General features: G+C 40.5%; 1 protein-coding gene across 1 annotated transcript in view; it reads right to left on the reverse strand.

Annotated features, from left to right (window-relative positions):
- The window catches only part of LOC132825069 (cystine/glutamate transporter-like), a 74720-nt gene extending 56400 nt beyond the window's left edge, over positions 1-18320 (reverse strand). Inside the window, exons 1-4 of the mRNA XM_060840077.1 lie at positions 18101-18320; positions 14721-14847; positions 5379-5494; positions 3324-3449 (exon numbers count right to left, since the gene is read on the reverse strand). Coding sequence (XP_060696060.1) covers positions 3324-3449; positions 5379-5494; positions 14721-14847; positions 18101-18320 — 589 coding nt within the window. The remainder of the gene's footprint in view (positions 1-3323; positions 3450-5378; positions 5495-14720; positions 14848-18100) is intronic.
- Positions 18321-26983: the final 8663 nt, after the last annotated feature.

Below are 26983 nucleotides of genomic sequence, written 5' to 3' on the forward strand. Positions count from 1 at the left end.
TAATGCGAGTTAACCAATAACTGATCTATTGTAAACAAGTGGTAATTTGAGTGCCAGTTATCAAATCTTTCTCAGTTATCTGGCAATGCACGCCATAATGCCATTTAACTGATAACTGAATACTGAGTTGCCTTCTGCTGTTTTTATGAGACCTTGAGATCTAGTTTGGATAATCCAAAATTTGGATAATTGATGTTTGGATAATCTACTGTAGTGCCAGGCCCACTGCGTTTCTCCAGTATTTTCTGTTTTTGTGTGTTTCAAAGTGCCAGCATCTGCAGTCCTTTGTTTTATTTTAGTGCTACCTTCCATGCATACTGACACTAACTAACAATACATCAAAAGACTCATAATGCATACTGTCAATGACATGAACCCCAGAAAATACAGTTACAGTACTGTGTAGGATGGGTTAGAATTGTTGATGATATTGGAAAGCTGCGTGACCTTGAATAAGTCCTTGCAATGGACAACTCACGTTCCTGTCCATGCCGAAGATGACATAATCAACTTGCTTTTCTATACTTGTTGTTTTTTACACTGTATAACACAGAGGGTTTTGTTCTGAGTTATTGAACTTCTCCTCAGACTGGGATTACAAACAGTGCCAAAGCAAACCTCAGCCTCCAGACCAGCCATCAATTGAGGGATCTCCATGGACAGAAGGGTGTGAGGCTCATTGCTTTCTTTATTTTCCATTTTTTTAAATCATTACTTAATAAACTTCATATTTAAGCAAATTGCTGTTGTTGAGTCTTCTTTTACTTCTGAAATACATTTTGTGATCCAAGTCAAGTACAAAATACATTGTGTCCCAATTACTCAATAACCAAGGTGATGTGCTCAGCTTTACCTCTTCAATCACTTCATTCTGAACACAAAAAGCAGGACAAGTCCAACCCAGCCAGTTACAGGGCCATCAATATTCTCTTGGTCATCGGTAAAGTGTTAGAATGTGTCATCAATAGTGTTATCTTTCAGCTCTTGCTGAGTAACTACCTCCTCACTGACCCTCTCACTGGGAGGTCAGGTGGCTGCCGTTGATATCAAGGCTGCATTTGACCAAGTGTGACATCAAAGAGCCCAAGCGAAACAGAAATCAATGGGTAATAGGGGGAAGACTGTCCACTGGTTGGGATCGTACTTCTTGGCATGTAGGAAGATGCTTGTGGTTGTCGAAAATCACTCATTTTAGCTCCAGGACATCTCTGTAGGAGTTCCTTAGGATAGTGTCCAACCGCCATAAGCTGCTTCATCACTGACCTCTCCTCGATTGCAAAATCTGAAATGGAGATGTTTGCTGATGGTTGCATAATTTTCAGCACCATTCATGATTCCTCAGATACTGAAGCAGTCCATGCTCAAATGCAGCAAGGCATGAAGAATATCCAGGCTTGGACTGAAAATTGCTCAGTAACATGAATGCCACATAAATGCCAAGTAATGACCATCTTTAATGAGAGAAAAATCACTGTATCTCCTATCATCAACATCCTGGAGGTTGACCAAAAACTGAGCTAGACTAGTCTTTGAAGTATATTGGCTACAACAGATGGAACACTGTAGCGAGTTACTCACTGCCTGATTCCCCAAAGCTTGTCCATCATTTACAAGGCACAAGACAGGTGTGATAGAATATTCCCTCCTTGCTTGCCTCCAACAACACTCAAGAGGCAGAACACCATCCAGAACAAAGAGCGCACTTGATTGGCACCACATTTACAAACATCCAGTCCCTCCACAACTGATGTTCAGAAGTGGTAATGTGTACCATCTACAAGATGCACTGCAGAAATTCACCCAGGTTCCTGAGACAAGACCTTCCAATTATCCACTCATCACTTCCGTCTATAAGGACAAGGACAATATATACATGGGAACACCATTGCTTCCATATCACTCACCATGCTGATATGAAATATATTGCTGTTCCTTCACTGTTGCTGAGTGAAAATCCTGGAATTCCATTTTAACAAAATTGTTTGTCTATCTGCAATAATTCAAGAATGCACCGACCATCACCTTCTAAAGGGCAATGAGGGTTGCACAATAAATGCTGACCCAGCCTGCAATACTCACATGCCATGAGTAAATTAAAAAGAAAATGACCACACCAATGTGTCACAGACTCTTAGACATGGATGAATAGCTAGCAATTAAGCCTGCCTCACAAAACATCCCTGCTGAGCTGCATTTTTTGAATTCATTTATACCAAAGCTACCAACAGCAAAGATATTCAGATACATGGACAGTGTGAATCTGCATTCCAACATAATGATTCTATGATTCTCTATAAAACAATTACATAAAGGTTACAAAACAGATATAAGCCCAATAATGCAGAAATTTAATCAAGCCACGCAGAGAAAATATGGAGAGAAAAAAATTGGTAAGGTTAAGAGACAATATGAAGAAAGATTGGTAATTAACAAAACGCATAGTAATTAAGAATAAACTCAAAATCAAAGAAAAGCTGACAGGTTCATAGATTGTTAAATAGTCAGATTAAATTAATTGCTGAGAAGTGCATCATGGTACATCTTAGGGAGGTATAATGTGGACAGTTTATATCCTGTAAATAGTAATGTATTAGTAGAAGATACTTCAGATACTGATAAATATTTGTTGTAAAGCTAATGGGATAAACTAAAAATTTTATAAATAAAAATCGTGTCATAAAATACTTCTTGTAATTAAGGTTTTGGAATACATGCCCTAAGGGATAATACTAATCCTATATAAAAGATTGAATAGACCAAATATAGAATAGTGTGTCCAAATTTGGTTGCTTTCTTTTGGAATAATGTTAAATATAGGATAGAAAGCAGACGTGAGAAACATAGCTATGAGAAACTTTAGTTACGAAAAAAACTAAAGAAATTGGAGACTTTTTTTATGGAAACAAAGTAGTTTAAGAGGAGATCTGATAGAAATATCCAACATAATGAAACATTTTGCTAAATTGGGAAATACTATTTCTAATAATCAATAGGCAGTAACTAATGGATTTAATTTCAATGTCGCCAAATGAACAAAAGAGTTTTGGAGATTTTATTTTTGCAGCGGTGTGTTCGGTCATGCAATGTCCTACACAAACCAGTCATGGAAACAAATTGGACAGTAACTTCTAAGAGAAAATGTGAATATTGTTGAAATAAAACAAGTTAATTAAAAAATTGTGAAACTAATATGTGAAAGTGAGAAGTTGTTGACAGCTGTTTCAGAGATCTAGTACACATATGATGACATCCTCTGTGTTGTATATGTATGACTTGGAAAAAGATTCTCAAGATCAAATAAGCTATATTTGGATATTTCATACCTTCAGACAAGGCCATCATCCCTGGAACAATGATTAATCCTATTGCCAGCAGTTTAAAAATTGTGAGAATAATCTGAATGCGGGCAGTCCAGTTCACACTGCAGGAATTTATATATACCACCAAAGCTGCAGGAAGGAGAAACACAGAACAAGATCTTTGTCATGAAACAAAACCAACAGTAGTTTTAAAATACCATAATTAAGAACTCAAAAGTACTAAGCAGATCTGCAATTTTACCAGCCGTGGGGCAAGTGATGGGAGGTCTTGCCCACAGAATGGACCGACTGAGATCAGGCCTAGTTGCTGTCCTTATTGGAAATTTACCCAGGTGATGGACAATTGTTTTAGAACTCCACATTCTAGACCTAACCAGAAAGAAAGCTCTTTCTGACACACTAAAATGCAGCAAAGAATTTTCAGCCAAATAAGAAGGGAGAAATTACTAATTGTCAGAGAGCTAGCTAAAAATACAAAACAGGTAGCGAGAATTTCTATGGGTATTGAAAAAAGAAAAAATAAAATAAAAGTGAACATTGCTCTTCAAGAGATAGACTGTGGGAAATTAATAATGAGAAATAAGAAAATTGTGATGAATGCATTGGCAAGCATTTTTTGCCGATCTTCAAAGTAGAAGACACAAATAACATCACAAAAATTCTTGGAAATCAAGAAGTAAAGGGAAGGAGGATTTGGGTCTTATTGTTAACCAGAAACTGACTGGACCAGTCAAAAATGCAGTCATGCATAGTCATATAAGATCAGATTGGAGGCTAGGAGGCATGCAGCAAGTAACTCACATTCTGAGTGCTCAAAGCCTGTCCACAATCGATAAGACATGTTAGGAGAGCGAATTAATACTGTCAAGTTGCTTAGATGAGTGCAACTCCAGTAACACTTCAGAGACTTGACACCATCCAGCACAAAGCAGCTGCTTGATTAGCATCACAACCACCCAGATCGACTCCCTCCACCACAGGCATTCAGTAGCAGCAGTGTATACAACGTACTATAGGCACCACAAAAATTCACCATAGATCCTTAGACAAAACCTTCCAAATCCATAACCACTTCTATTTAGAAACACAAAGGTAACAGATACATGGGAACACTGCCACCTGCAACTTCCCCTCCAAGCTGCCTACCATATTGACTTGGAAAATATCAGTCCTCTTTCAGTGTCACTGGGTCAAAATCTTGGAAATTTCTCTCTGACAGCATTGTGAGACTACCTATAGCAGGACTTGAGCAGTTCAAGGATGCAGTTCGCCACCCCTTCGCAAGGGCATCTAGGGATAGGGGGAATAGGATCAATAGATAATGTATTTTCCCTGGGTTGGGGGAGTCCTGAACTGGAGGGCATAGGTTTAAGGTGAGAGGGGAAAGATATAAAAGGGACCTAAGGGGCAACATTTTCTCACAGATGGTGGTGCGTATATGGAATGAGCTGTCAGAGGAAGTGATGGAGGCTGTCAGCATTTAAAAGGCATCTGGTTGGGTATATGAATAGGAAGTGTTTCAAGGGAAGTGGGCCATGTGTTGGCAAATGGGACTAGAATAGATTGGGATATCTGGTCGGCATGGACAAGTTGGACAGAAGGATCAATTTCTGTGCTGTACATCACTATGACTCTAATAAATGCTGTGCCAGCCAGTGACACACATGAATTAATTTAAAAAAAGAAGAGAGACAAAGGTGTGTAGACTGGAAAGGGTTGAGGCCACAATGGTTCACACAGGAGCTTATCAAATGATGGAGCAGGCTTAAGGGACTGAATGGGCTACTCAGGCTTCTAAGTTGAAAATAAATAAATGAAAAACAAAGGATATTTATACTTTAGTTGGTACTTTCTGTAACTCTTAGCAATAGTTAAATGTGATCATAATGAACCTACCAAATCCAAGCAGTATACCCTGCAGTTAAAACCTGCTCAATCATGCAACTCAAATTACAGTATTTACATATCTAAAAACATGAGAAATTTCAGTCCCAAATGCTAACCTTATGTAACACAGATCATATTTCTGTGACTGACAGGTATACCAATGTTACTTACAGACTCCTGCAGCTGTGAGAAGTTTTACTGCCAAAACTGGAGCTTGGCAAGGGGCAAAGAACGGCTCAATAATATAGCGTCCAAACGACAAGCCAACAACAGCAGTGATTGCCGGTCTGCTCAAAATAAAGGGGACATTTTATTGTGGAGCAGAATGTAAACATTGTATGGAATTTATGTGTGTTTATGAGAGAAGTGGAGAGGTTAACTAGCACTCCTTTTTTAATTGCATAACTTTACATTTCATTTCTCCTCATAATTATACAAAACATCATCCAAAATTTTGGAGATTAAACACCAAAACAAAAATATATTGCAAATTCCAACTCAATCCTTTCAAAAAATTGAGGTTTGTGAGCACCTTTCTTAGAATGTAATTTTTATCTCTTTCTACACATTTATGTACACAACAAACTTCACAACAACTTGTATGCTTAGAGGTTGTGCAATAAGTTATGGGAAACTTCATATTGTTATTGACCAGACCAGCTCCCCTCAAGTCATATTAAGAAGGTAGCCTAGACCCTAATATTTCTTATTTTAAACATAAATGTCAGGTGCTGTGTTGTAGATGCAGTTTGCTTGGTCAATCTACTTGATGTTAGGCAAAATACAATTTATTCAAACACAGTAATTAAAATGCAGCAAAAGAAAGAAGAACTTGGAATAACAACTACATTGGAAAACTTAACAGAATAATAGATACAGTAACTACTACAAATTAACTGTTTCAGTATATTAATATCCCATACACAACAACAAATTCAGAAAATAGATTGTCTCATATTCAGTTCTCCATTGCAGGAACAAAGAACATCAAAAGATAATTCTGAGAGAGAGAGTGTAGCAGCTGGGAGAGACTCACTGCTTTCCAACCTTGCTGAGACCCCCAGAATAACTGCTGCTGAAAATACTATAAATCCTGGTTCTATAAGAGCTCAACTACACCTATTCAGGCTACTTCTATTATTCCAACTTTTAAAAATCTGCTCAACACTGACCCAGCTGAGTAAAGCCTGGTGCAATAGGTTTCTAAGAGTAACTGCAAGCACAGTTTATTTTGTCATGATTTGTCCTCATGATTTTTTTAAAGAAAATGGCAAAGGAATAGTTAATTTGGTGAGTTCCTTCTTCAGGTTTCATTTTTTGAAGCTAGCTGACATTCTTGCTTTGATTAGGCTGTGGAAAAGCAGTATCAGTGTTTTGATCAGTTTGAAGACAACATGTGAGGGCTACTTGCAGTGTGCCAGTGATTACAGTCAGTAGTGGGATTCCCAGGTTCTCTCAGCAGTTGAGAGTGTGGTGCTGGAAAGGCACAGCAGGTCAGACAGTATTCGTGATGAAAGGCTTATGCCTGAAATGTCGACTTTCCTGCTCTTTGGATGCTGCCTGACCTGTTATGCTTTTCCAGCACCACACACTCTCGACTCTAATCTCCAGCATCTGCAGTCCTCATTTTCGCTCTGTCTCAGCAGTGGTGCACACAGAAATTGACAGTGAGTTCTGAAGCCCTCTCCAAAAAGACCTAGTTGCCTGTAGTCATGTACTTCCTGCTGCAGGGACAATCACCACTGCTCTGAGTGGCTTTCCCTCAGGTCATTCCAATGTGCTACAAAGCACAGTTCAGCCAGCTCTCAATCTGTAATTTACAGATGCAGCATATACATCACCAAAGCTCTCTTTGCCAGAGCCAATTATTACATCACTTTCCTTATGCACGCCAACATTCACAACAAGAGAGCTCAAGATTTTCTGCATCATTGGTTTCATTCAACTGCAGGAATGACAAACTGCCTACACATAACCATTGCGTAATCTGAGTAGTTCACACTGGCCTGGATCGTTCATTCCCAGGTCAGAAACTGAGAGATGAAACAATCCACAACTCCACAAATCTGACCCGAGAAGCAGAGCTGCCTAGGCGTGGGGCCCACTGACCATGGAACAATGGATGTAGGCTGCTGCTGTGGATGTGGATTAGCTGAAATCCTGCCTGTGAACTGGCACTGTCTGAAAGAGTAACAAAAATATAAGAATAAAACAAAAAACCAACTCTCCAGCCCTCATCCCCCACACGCCATCACTCCCCAACACATTCCATGCTCCATCAATGCTAATTCATATACTCTACCCAACTCCATCTCACATTCCCTCTGTGCTAGATTATACTCATCTCCACACACACATACCCACCTCATAACTTCCACCTGCCCTGCATGGTTCTTATAAGCCTTATGTTAACTAACAGATGCCCTGCACTCACCATCCTTTGCTCTTTCAACTATCATCTCAACTGATCCAACATAATGTCCATGATGGCACACCTCAGCACCCATGCAAAGATAATAAAATGAAAAGATTACATAAAGTTCTGAGTATATTTGCAAATCTCTCAACATAAAAAAAGTCATTAACTACATTTCCACTTTCAATTCAGTGAAGCCTGATTAAAAACAAATATTCTATTCAAGTACAGCAAGCATTGGAAATCATAATCACACATCAGAGTCCATAACCATTTGTAGCTGTCAATCACTCTGTGAAAATGATGGTACCACATTGTGATAATGGTTCCTTGAGAAATCAACAGTAGAGCACTAGTCATGCAGTGTAAATCTGCTGGCTTATGTTAACAGGCAAAGTTAAGTATAATTCAATTGCTTTAGTGCTCCATAATTTATTTCAAAGTTTACACAGTGTAGGCTTGACCGTTCTTTGACAATTTGACACCCTCAACTGGCATTGCACGGTCTGGAATAATAGCCTGCAAGGCCATAAGAAGGGCATTGACTTTCTTCATTTCACCTGGATAAGTATGACAATCTTCTCTCTGCTTCCTCAAACCCATTCTATCTCTACACCACCTCCCACTGAGCTTCATGCTTTGCTCCTCTCCTTATTGCTTCCAACATCTTCCCACACCTGCTCACACCCTCACCGAACTTCTAAAACACTAACCTCACATAATCTCTGTGCTGCCATGGGCACCTCACCACCGTCCATTCATCTGCATCAGGACCAAAGGTTCTGCTACTCACTTTCATAGGTTATTGCCAAATAGTTGGAAAACATAGAAGGCCAATGTCAATATTATTATTTTTGCAAGGTTTGTGAAGGTTTGTAGCTCAGGTTGAGGTTTAGTGTGTAGGTTTGCTCGCTGAGCTGTAGGTTTGATATCCAGACGTTTCAATACCTGGCTAGGTAACATCATCAGTGGCGACCTCCAAGTGAAGCGAAGCTGTTTTCTCCTGCATTCTATTATATCTTTCTCCTGGATGGGATTCCTGGGGTTTGTGGTGATGTCATTTCCTGTTCGTTTTCTGAGGGGTTGATAGATGGTATCTAGATCTATGGCATTGTGGTTGAAGTGACAGGCCTCTAGGAATTCTCTGGCATGTCTTTGCTTAGCCTGTCCCAGGATAGATGTGTTGTCCCAGAGAATTCCTAGAGGCCTGGCACTCCAACCATAACGCCATAAACAAACACATAGATCTAGATACCAACTATCAACCCCTCATAAAATGAACAGGAAATGACATCAGCACAAATCCCAGGAACCCCATCCAGGAGAAAGATATAAATAGAAAGCAGGAGACAACAGCTTTGCTTCACTTGGAGGTTGCCGCTGATGATGTTACCTAGCCAGGTAATGAAATGTCTAGATATCAAACCTACAGCTCAGCTAGCAAATCTACACTCTAAATCCGTTCCCCCCTCAATATCATTAGAGAGAATCTGGCAAACAGACTGGGAGCAGCCACTTGCAGGTAAGTCTACATTTGGAAAGTGGGAGTCTTTTAAAGGTCGAATAGTGAGAATTCAGGGCCAGCATGTTCATCTTAGACTGAAAGCCATGGGCAGCAAGTGCAGGAAACCTTGGATATTAAGGATATCGAGAGTTTGATGAAGAAAAAGAAGGAAACATATGTCAGGCGCAGTACATGAAAACAGGGGAAGCCCTTCAAATGTATACAGAGTGTAGGGAGTTGCTTAAAAAGGAAATTAGAGGGCAAAAAATGGTCATGAAATATCATTGGCAGATGAGATGAATTAAAAGCTTTTTGTAAGTATACTAAAAGTAAGAGGAGAAATAGTGAGATCTAACAGAGACTAAAGGGGTAGCCTGTGCGTGGAGCCAGATGATGTGGGTCAGGTCTTAAATGAATATATTTCATCTGTATTCACAGAGGAGAAAACATTGTAGTCAAGGATTTCAGTTAGCCTGATGAGGTTCCAGAACATGTTAAGATTAATAGGGAGAGATTTTAGATATTTTAGAGGCCATAAAGGTGCATAAATCCCCAAGGCCTGAAGAGATGCATCCCACGCTGCTTTGGGAGGCAAGGGAAGAGATTGCTGGAGGCCTGGTGGAAATATATAATACTTTGCTGGCCGCAGGTGAACTGCCAGACGATTGAGGATAGCTATTGTGGTTTCTTTGTTCAAGAAGGGCAGCAGGGATCAGCCAGGTAATTGCAGATATCAGTGGTATGGAAATTATTGGAAAGAATTCTGAAGGATGGAATTAATCAATACTTGAAAGGCAGGGATTGGTCAAGGATAGTCAACGCAGGTTTGTTAGAGGGACATCTTTATGACTAATTTAATTGATTTTTTTGAAAAGGTCACCAAATAAATTAATGAGAGTAGTGTAGGTGATGTGGTTTACATGGACCAGAAAGGCATTTGACAATGTCCTCGATGGAGGCGGGTCCAAAAGGCTCGAGTCCATAGGATCCAAGACATGTCTGCAACCTGGATCCAAATTTGACTTACAAATAGGAGGCCAAGTGGGATAGTGTGGAGATGATTTTTGATTGGAAGCCTGTGACCCTTGCTGTTTGTTATATACATTGACAGCTTGGATGTGTTTGGAGAAGGTATATTACTACGTTTGTAGATGACTTGAAAATTGGTGGTGCTATTGATAGGTCACAGGCTACAGTCTGATATTGATCAGCTGGTAAATTGGGCAGGAAAATGGCAAAAGGAATTTAATTCAGATTAGTATGAGGTGATGCATTTTGGGAGGTCTAATAATGGAAGGACATAAACAGTGAATGGTAGGTCCCTAGGGAGTGCTAAGGAACAAGGGGACCTTGGTGTACAAGTCTATAGGTCCATGGAGGTATCGGCACAGGTGGACAGGATGCTGAAGAATGTATACAGGTTGCTTGCCTTCATTGGCCAAGGCATAGAACATTGGAAAAAGGAAATCTTGTTATAACTTGATAAAATATTGATTAGGCTACAAATGGAATATTGTGTGTAGTTCTGGTAACCATGCTATTGGAAGGGTGTGTTTACTCCAGAGAGGGTGCAGAGGAGATTCACCAGGATTGTTTTCCTTGGAGCAGAGGAAGCTGGCAGGGTATCTGATTGAGGTGTACAAAATTATGAGAAGTTCAGACAGAGTACATAATGAGAATGTCTTCTCCATGGCAGGCATGGCTTAGACTCCAGGGCATATGTTTAAGGTAAGGAGTAAGTAGTTTAGAGGGATCTGAGGAAAAGATTTTCATCCAGAGGGTGGCACCTTCCAAACTCACAACCATTTCTGTCTAGAAGGACGAGAGAAGTAGATGCATGGAAACGCCACCACCAGCAAAATCCCCTCCAAGCCACTCACCAGCCTGACTTGGAATAAATCTCTGTTCTTTCAGTGTTGTTGGGGCAAAATCCTGGAAATCCCTCCCTAATAACATTGAGGGTCTATTTACTACTTCGCGTGGGTAATTAGGAATGGGCGATAATTGTTGGCCTAGATAGTGACATCCACATCCCTTTAGTGACTTTAAAAAATGAACTGTAGAAATTCAAGAAGATGGTTTACCACCATTTTCTCATGGCTAATTAAGGATGGACCTTAAATGCTTACATAGAGTCTTTTTTTTATTTCAAAAATATACTTTATTCATAAAATACTTTGATGGTCTGTACAGTTGGACATGCCATACATATGAAAACATTCCATTTCTTTGCATACTGAAACAGAGTAATCATTCCTATTTACAGGTCTGTATGATTACATTTTTAGCTGAGGCGTCAGCAGAGCCCAATTTACTGCGCGGGCCCCCTGTTCTTCTTTAGGCAGGCAGACGTTACACGGTGGTCTTTCCCCACCGTGCCTTGGCGGCAGCTGCCCCGAGCTTCAGCGCGTCCATCAACACGTAGTCCTGGACCTTGGAATGTGCCAGTCTGCAACACTCAGTCGGGGTCAACTCCTTCAGCTGGAAGATCAACCGGTTTCGGACCGCCCAGAGAGCGTCCTTCACCAGGTTGATGATCCTCCAGGCACAGTTGATGTCCGTCTCGGTGTGCGTCCCGGGGAACAGGCCGTAGAGCATGGAGTTCCGCATCACAGCGCTGCTCGAGACGAACTTTGACAAACACCACTGCATTCCTCTCCAGACTTCTTCTGCGCAGGCACATTCCAGAAGGAGGTGTGTGACAGTCTCATCCCCCCCGCAGCCGCTTCGAGGGCAGCTTACATAGAGTCATAGAGATGTACAGCATGGAAACAGACCCTTTTGTCCAATTCATCTGTGCTCACCAGATATCCTAACCTAATCAAGTCCCATTTGCCAGCACTTGACCCATATTCCTCTAAACCCTTCCTATTCATATATTCATCATGAATGAATTTTTAAAATACCATGACAATTGGAATCAAAAGAATATTTGTGTGCTGTGATCTCCACATGGTCTCACACAATATAATTTATGCGTATTCTATTTCTGCTGGGACTTAATTGGCTAGTTCATGTATTTGGGTCCATGATTCAAGCACCACATAAAACTTTGTAAGAATTATTTTAATGCAACAGCACTGTTTAAAGCCAAATTGTACATCTCTTGAAGGTGCTGTGTATTTGTGCTGCAGCAGAACAATATTAGGCCATCAGCAAAGAATGACAATAGAATGGCCTAGTGTCATTAATGCAGGAGATGGCCTGGAGTAGAGTTTCTCTTTCCTCAGGAGATAGTGTGAAAAGTTAGCATGTTCTCTGCTCCTAAATCTTATGTTGTGATGGTCAGTAACACCGGTCTAGCATTGAGTTTGAATGCTTTTAGTAATGTTTAACAATCTTACACCAGCAATCATAGTTAGTCAATACATTTTTTCATTCCAAATCCTGCCAATTTGGCTTACTCACTGCTCCTTTCACTCACTTAACAATCTTTATCAGAAAGAGTCAAACCTGACATTCATGCACTTCACCTCATAGTCACATACTTAGCACTTCTACAAGTTGCTCATTCAGGTCTCACAGCTGGAATCTGCAGACAGCTATTCAACAATGGTATGCACATCACCCAAACACTTTGAAACATGCCCACTGATTTACGTCAGTTCCTTTTGGAGGACAACATTGCCAATATAAATAGTAGCAGAAATAAACATAGGAGGGGTAGCTTTGGTGCGTGCTGACCTTATTGAAAGAAATTGTGCTGGAGATAATGGAGTAGCCATCACTAATGCAGTGGCCAACAGTAGTGCTGAAGTCATCAAGGATGATTGTATGGTCCTGCCTCAATCCAATGGAATGCCTGTTTTAATGTAGAAGCTGCAAATGTTGTAAGCATCTTATTCATGTTTCTTTCTATACTTGAACCCTCACTCCAACAGTGCTCTTTCATATTTCTGTTTGCAGATATCCAAGATATCCAGCCAATGGACCATGAGGCTAAAGGCCTAGAGAGAGAAACACTCTAACTTCAACCCCCACTCATATCGACTAGCTAAAATATCGACACTGCTCATACTTAGCAGAGTTGTGTTGGGTCAAAATCAACACAGGGTGAATCACGAACACTATGGCATGACATGGGAAAATTTAGCAGCTGTTTCAATTTATTGGAAGATCTAATTGCACCCAGAATCCTCTGTAGAGGACTTGGATGAGGACTTTAATGGGATGATGTACAGAAAACTCCTGATCGTGCATTGACAATAGGCACCCAGGAGGATTACCAAAGTTAAGGATGTTGGTAAGGCTTTGGTAAACTGTTGGTAAGATTGAAATTTACAGAATACTGAGAGGCCTGGATACAGTCAACATGGAGAATATGTTTCTACCAGTAGGAGAGACTAGAACTAGAGGGCAAAGCTTCACAGTTTAGGGACGACCCTTTAGAACTCAGTACCACAGAAGGCTGTGGGGCCCAAGTCATTGAGTGTATTTAGGACAGAGATAAATAGGTTCTTGATTAGCAAGGGGGTCAAGGGTTACAGGGAGAGGGCAGGAAGTTAGGGTTAAGAAACATATCAGTCATGATTGAATGGCAGACTCGATGGACTGAATGACCTAATTCTGCACCTCTATCTAATGGTCTTATAAGGAGCACGGAGGAGTTGGCACTGACTTGACACACAGTTTTCTGAAGTCTGGAGCCCATGTTTTGCAGTGGGTAAGTGGTCACCAACTGCATGTGAATACGTGTGGATCCAGCCATGACACAACATCCTACAGCCAATATCTCAGCTTCCACTGCAACATAAGCAGAGGCTACATAACATCTCAGTGTGGCAGTGGCAGATCAGACTGATGCTATGAAATCTCCACCTGTTGCCATGCAAGCTCTGACTGCTGCCATTACTTGTTCTCACACAGTCAGAAGTCACACAACACCAGGTTATAATCCAACAGGTTTATTTGAAATGACAAACTTTCAGAGCTCTGTTCTTTATCAGGAGCCGTTAATGTGACTTCTAACTTTGTACATCCCATGTCCTCAACATCATGGCTACTTGTTCTCAAAAGGTTTGGGAGATCTTACATCAGTGCAACAATTTATACTGGAGATGGACACATTTGTAATTTGTTTGTTCATTGTTGTGTAAGGTTAATGGGCTCTTTATTCAAAGGGAATTAATTACTTTTAATTCTAACTTGAAAGAGACAAGCAGGCACAGCTCAGATTTGTGAGGATTGCCAGTTTCCCCAAGGTGCACTTATTGTAAAAGAGATTACTTTCTAAGTGCCACATGTCAACTCTGACCTATATCAGAACTGAAAGGGATTGCACTCTGTTAATGCCCAGCTGTGTGTGACCATAGGCAGCAAATCATTTAGGTTAATGCCTGAACTCCTCACAGCATTCGTGAAGCCTTCGTTTGACTACTGTTGACATACGTAGCTAAAGAATGCAGTTAGCATGGTCATGGAAATGAACAAGCAGCATGAAGTCAGCCTGGTGCCTTTAGCTGGCTGTCTGCATTAACGTATTAAGTGGGTCAACTGTGCATTGTAATCTCTTTTCCCATTTTCAGTTTAGCCTGCTAAGTATTTCATTTGGTAGAAAGTACCAGATTATTACCATTCCACAAAGGTATCTCACCTGATTACAATGATTTCACACCACAATCGAACAAATGCTGGAAGTGGTCCCAAAGTCTCCAGAAGATAGATATAGTGTCCACCAGATTTCTTAATGCTTGTTCCAAGTTCTGCGTAGGATAGAGCTCCTGGTGCATAGTAAATAGAAAAGATATCAGCAGATATCACATTCTACAACAACTTACAATTTGTTATTGAATATAATTATTTTCCCCACATTTTTCTCTTTCAATTCCTTAAAAGTTCCACGCACATTTTATTTTCTGATATCTGAAGATGTGTTTGTCTTTTTTTGAGTCTCTAACTTCCTCAGTGGGAGGTGAAGAACAGGCTGTTCTCTGACTCTTCCCCTGATAGGAAATGCTTCCTTTTTAACTACCTCCCTCTCCTAATAACTCTGGATCAAACTATATTGTGCATAATGAGGGGAATTGGGTGTCCCCTCACTCTAATGCACTTAACTCGCTCTAAAGCAATTCAACTTAATTTATCTCAAACTTTTAAATGATGACCGCACACAAAAATGGATGTGGGAATAATAGATGTTTTTTCTTGCAGTGTCATCCAGTGAAAAGGTATTGGTGCACTCTACTAGACCATATGTCTTTATATCAGACATACTGACAATTAAGCACGTCTGTGCCTTCCTGGTTCTCAGGATATGAACCATTAAATGGTTATATTGAGAGATACTGACAAGAGGAGCTTGTTCAATCAGATCAAGATTGATATTTGACCACATTTTATCTACTGGTCTTTAACCCATATCAAATAATATCTTTGGGTTAGAATTTAGAATGAGAATCCCTACAGAGTGGAAAAGGCCCTTCGGCCCAACAAGTCCACACCGACCTTCCGAAGAATAACCCACCCAGACCCACCCTCCTACCCTTTTTTTCCCCTGACTAATGCACCTAGCCTACACATCTCTGAACAGTATGAGCAATTTAGCACGGCCAATTCACCTAACCTGCACATCTTTGGATTGTTGGAGGAAACCGGAGCACCCAGACGAAACCCAATAGACACGGGGCGAATGTGCAAACTCCACACAGACAGTCACCCAAGGCTGGAATAGAGCATGGGTCTGACGCTGTGAGGCAGCAGTGCTAACCACTGTGCCACTACTAGCAATCTCAGTTTTAAAATTAACAATTGTTAACAGCATCAATTGATGTTTGCAGACAAACCAGCCTTTGCATTTGGAAGTGTTTCCTAATTTAACTCCTGAAAGATCTGGCTCTGAGGTCTGGGTTACACCTGCTCATCCTGGGCTCCTCAATCATATTAGTTCCCTATAATAGCTGAAAAATTCAGACGAAATTATCTCTTAACCTTTTGGTAAGGGAACGCAATTTGTACTTGTGTAATGTTATCCTAAGCAAATTCTTCGTAACCAATCTCATTAATCTAAATTGCACTTTTTCCATGATCATTCCATTCATCCAAATATATGGTGCTCAGAATGGCTTACAGGTTGTGGTCTAACCAGGGTTTTAGAAAGTTGAAATATGACTTATGTTTAAGTTCTCTAAATAAAAAAAATCTATCATTACACTTGCCTTTATTTTACCTTCTGTACCTGTTCATGACATTTAATAGTCAATGTACATGGATTTTCAAGTCTCAGTGGATAGTTCACTGTTTCCAGTTTTTCACAATTAAAAGGTATTCTGTCCTAGCCTTCTATCCAAAGTGTTTGGCCTTAGTTTGCCCATGTTGAATTCCATTTCACCATTGCTGGCCACTTTATCTATTCATCCATTTTTATAATTTTACATTTCCAGCCAAATATAGCTGCTTGTGGAATTTTGTTATATAAAGTCAGTTATAACCTGCTCATTAACTGAGTCAGTGAGTCAGTCGCTGAACCTGGTTAATTATTCACCTTCAATTTCATAGCTTCAACTTCAGTGAACAATCTCTTATAAATACCTTCTGAAACCCCATATAAATAAGATCCATTCCCTGTCTGTAATTTTAGTCATCTCTGAAAAAAATCAGGCAGGACTCCCTTTTCTAAATCCATGATGGTTCTTTCTGATCAGCTGAGTATTTTCAAAGAATTACTCACGCTACCTTTAATTAAGAACTTCTGTAATTTCTTGACAATTGTTCCCGTTTTTTAGGTATGGCAGTGAGAGTTCATGAGTTACTTGCTCCCAGTCTCATTAAGGCAAAGACAGAAAATTTGCAGGTACTATTAGTGGAACTTGATGGATACAGGAAGACACTGGTGAATGCGCACATTCAGGTGCTTGATGCATTGGCAAGGCTGCCAGACATCCTTTTGTCACTGAGAAGAACAACCGAGCAGTTCGGCTTCAAGTGAGCATGAGTGCATTGCACAGACCTTGTCCTTTCCTTAGCCTCTGCTCCATCTCTCTGTTAAATGACCGACTCAAATGCACAGCCACCGCTACCCCAACAACTGCTGCAGCCTTTGTGCGAACAGATACCCAAATCCTCTGCCCATCCTTGTGAGAATGCAGCAACACTCCCTGTTAATTCTCCACAGTCCCTTCAAACGAAAGCTGCAGTATTTATAGAGATTTACTAAAGCCGAAATTCTTCAGAAGTCACCTGACTTGGAACCTGGATGCCTAGCCTTTACAGGAGTGCCAGCACCAGCCCATCTTGCAGCTGAATATTTTATTTTTGATGAGTCAAATGAAAATTTGTTGGATGGACTTGCATTATCTACATGTGGCAAATAGGCATATTAATCAATGGGGCTGTGTGATATCATGAAAGGACACATTTGGTCATTTTCAGTACTCACAGGGGATGAGTTCCCATTTCCAGCTGGTTTGCTATGTGGGTTACGTATTCAGCAGCACCTTCAAGAGGCATTAATCTCAGAAAGGATTCTGAGCTGAATCTCATGTTCCAATACTTTAAGCATTTTATTGAAACCCATTTCATAAATTGTAATTTCTAACTTCAATACATTTTAAAATATTTGAAATCTTCCTCAGATACTCATCATAACACAGTGTGGTCTTCAGCTATTGTTCATGCTAGGTTTCAAATGATTTCAAAGGTTGTATGCCAGTGACAATGGAGCGGATAAACAATATTCTTGCCTATATTTAGTACTTTTGATAACCACCTCCGAACGGTTCATGGAGACATGTGGAAGCCTTTGCTTTAAAATATTGATCTTGAAATATGAACACACAAGTGGTGAATGTGTTTGGACAATGAAGTGGATGAACACTTTAATTAAGATTTGGAAGAAATAAATTAAATATGAACAATTTGTGAAGAGCGTAACTTTAAGCCATTGGGACTGCATCACATTTGCTCTAATTCAGTGCTATGGAACAGAGATGTCAGTCTGCTGTATCTCCACAAACATTAAGAAAAATATGCACTTACCAAACATTGAGAGTATTCCGCAAGCCAACCAGATCACCAGGGATGTACCGACATTGCCAGAATTCATCAGAACTCCTTTAGGTGAAATAAATATACCGCTGCCTATTATTGTACCAATTAAAAATGACACAGATCTCAACAAGCTAACCTTCTTTCTCAAAAACACAGCTTGCTCCTTAGACGCAGTTATAATCTTAACATTTTCTGAAGAACTTCCCATGATTTTAAAGGTAAATCACTTCAGAAGGTGAGTTGGTGAAATTTCAAAAAGAAATCTTTTAACCTTCCTACTGTTAAGTATCTTCTTGAATAAAATATATTTTCTTTGCAGAGAACAAAATCTTCAGTCCCTCCACTCTGTCAACTGAAAGAAATGGTACACGTGAAGCTCATTTAAATCAGCTGCAGTTTGGCAAGAATTCCCAAAAAGACAAAAAAAATGATGGAATGAAGCCAACAACTTTCCAAAAGAAAACTAAACGAATAAGAATTAATTTTTGCAATAAGGTTTGACAGCTGTAGCACAGAAACTCATGTAATATACAAATAGTAGTTAAAAATTAACCAGATGAACATATTACCACGTTCTCAAAAGGAATGCAAAATAATAACAGAAACATTACGCTGTCATTAATAAGTTTAAGTTTGAGTGTTCCAATACTGAGATCAACTCCCAGCTTTCTTTCTTTTTCTGTTGTTCTGTGATACTCAGCTGAAACATAGACAACAGCAGTACATCACACTTGTGACTACTTAGCCATTTCTTTAAGAGAACATTTATTCTCCTTTCAAAGTATGTTAATAAAAAGAAGTTAAAAATCACACAACACCAGGTTATAGTCCAACAGGTTTAATTGGAAGCACTAGCTTTCGGAGCATCGCTCCTTCATCAGGTGATCTGTGTTGTGTGATTTTTAACTTTGTATACCCCAGCCCAGACCGGTATCTCCATAACATAATAATAAAAAAAACTTGCATTCATGCGGCACTTTACATGATCTTTGTACATGCCAATGTCCTTTTGAAGTAGAGTCATAGTTGGGATGTAACCTAATGGGAAACACAGCAACTAAGTTGTGCACAGCAGATTCCTACAACCAGCAATGTGATAATGACCAGATAATCTGTTTCTGTGATATTCATTGAGGGATAAACAGAGGACAAGACACCAGCAATATTCCCTCTAAACTGCGTCACTGCTTCTCCACTCCAAGGTCCCATGCACCACTGATGTTATGTATTACCCCATCTTGTATTTTGAATAATTTTACTTGCAAACCTGTTGTCTTTTGCCACCACTTGACTATTTTAGGAATATTAGACATTGGAGCCAGATGCCGTTATTGTGGGTAGGTTTGCTAAGCCTGGGAATTTAGACGGCGGACATTTCACCCCCTTTCTAGGTGACATCCTTGATGCTGTAGAGCCTCCTGTGAAGCGCTGCTAAACTGTGTCAGTTGGAGTTTATTTGGTTTCATTCCTGCTGCTTCTGGTTGCTAGTTCTGGTTGTTCATTGAAGTGGTTCATTTAGAGCTAAGAGCAGCGAGAAGGGGACATGAAAAGTCCTTAGTTGGTAGGATTAGGGAAAACCCAAAGGCTTTCTATAGGTATGTCAGGAATAAAAGGATGACTATGGTAGGTATCGGTCCAGTCAAGGATAATAGTGGGAAGTTGTGTGTGGAGGCGGAGGAAATTGGAGAGACACTAAATCAATACTTTTCGTCAGTATTCACTCAGGAACAGGACACTGTTGCTGATGTGAATATTGAGTCACAAGTGATTAGAATGGATGGCCTTGAGGTATGTAGGGAAGAGGTCTGGGGAATACTGGAAAGGATGAAAATAGATAAGTCCCCTGGGCCTGATGGCATTTATCCTAGGATCCTCTGGGAAGCTAGGGAGGAGATAGCAGAGCCATTGGCCTTGATTTTTATGTCGTCGTTGTCTACGGGAATAGTGCCAGAAGACTGGAGGATAGCAAATGTAGTCCCCTTGTTCAAGAAGGGGAGTAGGGATAGCCCTAGTACCTATAGGCCAGTGAGTCTCACTTCTGTTGTGGGCAAAGTCTTAGAGAGAATTGTAAGGGATAGGATTTATGAACATCTGGATAGGAATAATGTGATCAAGGATAGTCAGCATGATTTTGTGAAGGGCAGGTTGTGCCTCACAAACCTTATTGAGTTCTTTGAGAAGGTGACCAAGGAAGTGGACGAGGGTAAAGCAGTAGATGTGGTGTATATGGATTTTAGCAAGGCGTTCGATAAGGTACCCCATGGCAGGCTAATGCAAAAACTGCGGAGGTATGGCATTGAGGATGCATTAGAGTTTTGGATTAGGAATTGGCTGGCTGGAAGGAGACAGAGGGTAGTATTTGATGGTATGGGTTCATCTTGGAGTGCAGTTACTAGCGGTGTTCCACAAGGATCTGTTTTGGGACCATTGCTGTTTGTCATTTTTATAAATGACCTAGAGGAGGGGCTTGAAGGCTGGGTGAGCAAGTTTGCGGATGACACGAAAGTCGGTGGAGTTGTGGACAGCGAAGAAGGATGTGGCAGGTTACAGCGGGATATAGATAAGTTGCAGAGCTGGGCAGAAAGGTGGGAAATGGAGTTCAATGTAGCTAAGTGTGAAGTCATTCACTTTGGTAGGAATAACAAGAAGATGGATTACTGGGCTAATGGTAGGCTACTTGGTAGTGTGGATGAGCAGAGGGATCTTGGTGTCCATGTGCACAGATCTCTGAAAGTTGCCACCCAGGTAAATAGTGCGGTGAAGAAGGCATATGGTGTACTGGGCTTTATTGGTAGAGGAATTGAGTTCCGGAGTCCTGAGGTCATGTTGCAGTTGTATAAGACTCTGGTGCGGCCTCACCTGGAGTATTGTGTGCAGTTTTGGTCGCCATACTATAGGAAGGATGTGGAGGCATTGGAACGAGTGCAGAGGAGGTTTACCAGGATGTTGCCTGGCATGGTAGGAAGATCGTATGAGGAAAGGCTGAGGCATTTGGGGCTGTTCTCATTGGAGAAAAGAAGGTTTAGGGGAGATTTGATAGAGGTGTACAAGATGATTAGGGGTTTAGATAGGGTTGACAGTGAGAAGCTTTTTCCGCTAATGGAGTCAGCTGTAACTAGGGGACACAGCTTTAAATTAAGGGGTGGTAGGTATAGGACAGATGTTAGGGGTGGATTCTTTACTCAGCGGGTTGTGAGTTCATGGAATGCCCTGCCAGTATCAGTAGTGGACTCTCCCTCTTTATGGTCATTTAAGCGGGCATTGGATAAGTATATGGAGGTTATTGGGCTAGTGTAGGTTAGGTAGGCTTCGGTCGGCGCAACATCGAGGGCCGAAGGGCCTGTACTGCGTTGTATTTTTCTATGTTCTATGTTCTATGGTCGATGTAGTGGGTCTAAGTCAATGTGTTTATTGATGGATCCTTGGGTGAACGCTATGCTTCTGGAAATTCTCTGGCTGTCCTCAGTTTGGCTTGCCTTCTTATTGTTGTGTTGTCCTACTCAAATTTGTGGTCATTGTTTTCTGTGTGTATAGATATTAGGGATAGCTGGTTGTGGCATTTACTCACCAGTTGGTGTTCATAATGTGAATCGCTAGTTGTCTGCCTATTTGGCCTATATAGTGTTTTGTGCAGTCTCTTGTACATCATGTTTGTTCTGCACATTTTGAACATTGGGCCTTTTGTTCTAGTAAGTTGTACTCTGAGCATGGCTGTTGGTTTATGTCCCGTCATAAATCGAAGTGGTTAGAGGAGCCTGGCTTGTCAGTTCTGAGACTTTTTTTATATAAGATAGTGTGGCTAATGTATTAGGTCATGGCATGTCCTTGTCACATTGTTCGTCTGCTGGAATCTGCACTTGAAGCTGCCTCTGCTATTATGCAATGGTGCTGCTTACCTCAGTTGACAGAATCTTAGCCAGAAAGATAGCCTCCTTGACAGATGATATGATGGGAAACCAATCAACAAGGACTACACACTCATACCACTGGACCTGTGCTTGATGATGCACTTCACGTTCAACAGGCAGATGTATGAAAAATCTATGGGTTCATCCATCTCCAGGCTTGTAGCAGAAGCAACATCATCTGCAGATGCCTGGCATCTAGGTTACATTGCAAGTAGTCATCATTTTTGATGTTTCTGTTGACACTACCCAATAAATAGCTGATTTGACCCTGAGTTTATGTTTCTTGATTCACATATTTTTTGATTATCTTCTGGAGAAGTTTCTCTTTCATCATTCGGGTCTGATTATTCTGAATCCAGCCAGCAGAACATCATTATCTGGTGAGATGTCATCTCTAATAGGACATTGCGTCTGTATTGTTGGTTATGCTTACTGTATCTTATTGGGCCATTCTTGGATCACTTATTAAGCAAGCTTCAGTAACTCTTTGTCTTTGTTGGTCTCATCTCTAATTTAACTCAGCTTTAAGTGATGAATCTTCATACCTAAATCTTTGCTTCTGTATATCTCCTGTGTTGACAACTGAAGAGAGGGCATTTACGTGAACTATTTCTCTTTCTGCTTCTCTTCTGTGTATTTCAGGGTGACATTGTAAGTTTGAGGTTTCAAGAGAAACTTCTGTAATCTTGCTGGGGGTTTACACAGGAGTTTTTTGTAAATTTGTTTCAGTGGACAATGATTGCTCTTAATTATGCACTTGCTCTCAAATAGATATGTGTAAAATTCTCTTTCAATGCTGACCTAACTGATCTCAACTGATGTTAGAGTTTTGGATGTCAACACTATAGCTCCACTATTATACCAAAGCTGCTCTGTGTTCTTTGTGAAGCAAAGTGATAGATTCAATTCTTTGCGAAGTAATAGCTTCAATTCTTTCATAATAATAACAAAGTTGTCTCCTTCCATGAGACTTGTCTTAAGATTGTTGAATCTTCTTTTGTATGACTCTGATCACTCATCATCTTCTGCATTGGCCAGCTATCAAAGTTTTGCTGTCTGTTTGGCCAAATTGGAGGTATAGTGTAGAGTGAAGAGGGTTACCTCAGATTACAACAGGATCTGGACCAGATGGGCCAATGGGCTGAGAAGTGGCAGATGGAGTTTAATTCAGATTAATGCGAAGTGCTGCATTTTGGGAAAGCAAATCTTAGCAGGACTTATACACTTAATGGTAAGGTCCTAGGGTGTGTTGCTGAACAAAGAGACCTTGGAGTGCAGGTTCATAGCTCCGTGAAAGCTCCTTGGAGTTGCAGGTAGATAGGATAGTGAAGAAGGCATTTGGTATGCTTTCCTTTATTGATCAGAGTATTGAGCACAGGAGTTGGGAGGTCACGTTGCAGCTGTACAGGGCATTGGTTAGGCCACTCTTGGAATATTGCATGCAATTCTGGTCTCCTTCCTATCGGAAAGATGTCGTGAAACTTGAAAGGGTTCAGAAAATATTTACAAGGATGTTGCCAGGGTTGGAGGATCTGAGCTACCAGGAGAGGCTGAACAGTCTGGGGCTGTTTTCCCTGGAGCGTCGGAGGCTGAGGGGTGATCTTATAGAGGTTTACAAAATTATGAGGGGCATGGATAGGATACATAGGCAAAGTCTTTTTCCTGGGATCGGGGAGTCCAGAACTAGAGGGCATAGGTTTAGGGTGAGAGGGGAAAGATATAAAGGAGACCTAAGGGGCAACTTTTTCACACAGAGGGTGGTACGTGTATGGCATAAGCTGTCAGAGGATGTGGTGGAGGCTGGTACAATTGCAATATTTAAGAGGCATCTGGATGGGTATATGAATAGGAAGGGTTTGGAGGGATATGGGCTGGGTGCTGGCAGATGGGACTAGATTAGTTTGGGATATCTGGTCGGCATGGACAGGTTGGACCGAAGGGTCTGTTTCCATGCTGTATATCTCTATGACTCTATGACTCTATGGTACCTGTTTAATTGCCAATATCATGATCCTTGTTAATTTCAAACTTTGGTATAGTCTGTGGAGGGGTTGGACTAGGAAAGGAATCAGTTCACTACTCTACATAGTTGCAACATAGTTGAGGAGTTTGCTTAGTTTTATCCAGTACAAGTTCCTTCATACATCAATAGAGTCAACATGGAAACAGACCCTTCAGTCCAACCCGTCCATGCCGACCAGATATCCCAACCCAATCTAGTCCCATTTGCCAGCACCTGGCCCATCTCCCTCCAAACCCTTCCTATTCACATACCCATTCAAATGCCTCTTAAATGTTGCAATTGTATCAGCCTCCACCACATCCTCTGGCAGCTCATTCCCATACACGTACCACCCTCTGTGTGAAAAAGTTGCCCCTCAGGTCTCTTTTATATCTTTCCCCTCTCACCCTAAACCTATGTCCTCTAGTTCTGGACACCCCGACCCCAGGGAAAAGACTTTGTCTATTTATCCTATCCATGCCCCTCATAATTTTGTAAACCTCTATAAGATCACCCCTCAGCCTCCGACGCTCCAGGGAAAACAGCCCCAGACTGTTCAGCCTCTCCTGGTAGCTCAGATCCTCCAACCCTGGCAACATCCTTGTAAATCTTTTCTGAACCCTTTCAAGTTTCACAACATCTTTCCGATAGGAAGGAGACCAGAATTGCATGCAATATTCAGTTAAGAACCAGAAACAAGTGAGCCAAATTTCTTTAGTTAACAAATAATAAGTAGTTTCTTACAAACAAAATTTAGTCAAGCAAAATGCAAAGATTATTGGCCAACCTTCTACATTATGCAACAGTATATTTTTTTTGTTGATTCAAGATGTTAGAACATGAGTCAAATATGGGTAACAGAACAGCTGTGGTTAAACATCATACAGATCATATCAAATAGCGAGCACTGTCAAGACAAATTCAATGATTTTCTAGCAACCTTGATATTTTGGTGTACCAGTATTGCAGAGAATTTATTAGTTTTATTTTACAACTTGAAGGAAAATTGGAACTGTGTGTGAAATAACTCCACATGGGCCAGTACCCTGTTACCAAGTCACCCTTTATTTACACATGGAGAGTCCTTGACACTGTTCCAGCTCCCTCAGAGCCAGCTCTGAGTGTCAGAATATCCAACATTTTTTTATTACCTGTCACCCCAGGCTCCTATAATTGGACCAGATCAACAGCCCATTCAGGGAACTCATATTCGATGCGATCTACTTGGCTGACCTTGTTACAATCACAATAGTGCACTGTTTACTTCCTGGCCTCACAGAGCATGTAATGTTTGAAAAAGCTGGATTGGATACTTTTGTGAGCCATGCTTGCACCAGGTGTCTTTGGTTTAAAAACATCTGCCCATCAACAGCTTTCTAAGTGAAGTTGCAGTTTTTTTTTTATAGAACTAAGAGGGCCCTTGCACTCAAATATCCAGAAATTCTGCCAAGGCAAGTCTCTCTCTGTGTCTCTCTCCCTCTGAGAGTGAAAAATAAATAGCGCTTAAAGACTGTGAAAAGGAGACCTTCTAAGTGAAGAGAAAACCTCGTTCCAAATGACCAGCAACCAAACTTAGGAGCTTCTACAGTTGGCAACAATGTGATATCATTACCAAAAATGAAAAGAACTGTCAGTCCACCCTATTAGTTTGGACTCTTGATATACAGAATTTATTCATTTTATGTTTTCTACAATTGACACTTGTGCAGAACTGTCCGCATTGTCTGGGTTAATTGTAAATTAATGCGTGTGAATTTGGATTTAAAGTGGTATGGCTTAAGATTGCATATTGACACCAAATAATTCATTCTGTGACTGTTAAATAGGTTTGTTACTGTAAGTACATTCTATTTTTTTGTTTATTGAGGAAACCTGGCATGAGTTATCTTTTCCTTAGATAGTGGTCAAAATCAGACAAATTAACCAACAAGTAACTGTATTGTCTGTGCTGATTACATTGTGATGACTAATAGAATTAAGTTCCATTGCATTCTTCCCAAAGGGATGCTGACAAGAGGTTTAGGGCTCGTCTGAGATCTCTCAGTACAGATAATTTGAGATTGGATGTGAAGTAAGATTAGTTGATACCATGACAAAATGACAAATAGCAGTTTTTGCATGCTGTTAAAAAAATGACAATGGAATAACTAAAACTATCCTGCAAAGGGAGGAATATGCATTATTTTGCATTTATTAGAAGAGATATCCCTGACTAGTTTACAAGATTTAACTCAGGCTAAGGTTGTAGAATTGATGAAGGAGCTAATGGTGGAATTTCTTGCAAGATCTAGCATGTAAAAATATTTAAAATATTAATATTAAATGATTGTCAAAATGCAACAAAGACTAGTTAATCCAAGCCATATGGCATCAGTCGTTGCTTTAAGTTACAAATAAAGCAGCTTGAACACAAAGGGAGAGATGAAGAAGGAAAAAGACATTGGAATTAAAAAGGATAGAATTGGAGATGAAACAACTTGAACTTGAGGAAAAAGAGAGGTGCAGAATATTTAAGAGGCTGAAACTAGATAATCAGAACAGAGAAAAGGATAAAGAGAGGGAACCAAAACAGAAATTGCTGGAAAAGCTCAACGGTTCTGGAAGCAGCTGTGGAGAGAAAGGAGAGTTAACATTTTGGGTCCAGTGACACGTTCTCAGAACTGCAGGAAAAGGTTGGTATTTATGCAGACAACAGGATTGGTGATGGGGAGGAGTAATAGATGGAGATAAGAAGTGGAATCCAAAGAGAGGGAAAACAGTTGGACAAATGAAGGAGTGGATAAAGGTCAGCCTGGGAAAATGAAAAGCTGCTACTGAGGACAATATGTGTGGTAATAGCCTATGTGATAACAAGGCCTGGTGTGTGGGGTTAGGCAAAAGACATGAGGAAAACTGCCCAAGACCTAAAATTGTTGAACTTAATATTAAGCCTAGAAGGCTACAGAGCTCTCCCCCAAAAAT

This window comes from Hemiscyllium ocellatum, chromosome 19 (genome assembly GCF_020745735.1).
Source record: "Hemiscyllium ocellatum isolate sHemOce1 chromosome 19, sHemOce1.pat.X.cur, whole genome shotgun sequence".
NCBI lineage: Eukaryota > Metazoa > Chordata > Chondrichthyes > Orectolobiformes > Hemiscylliidae > Hemiscyllium > Hemiscyllium ocellatum.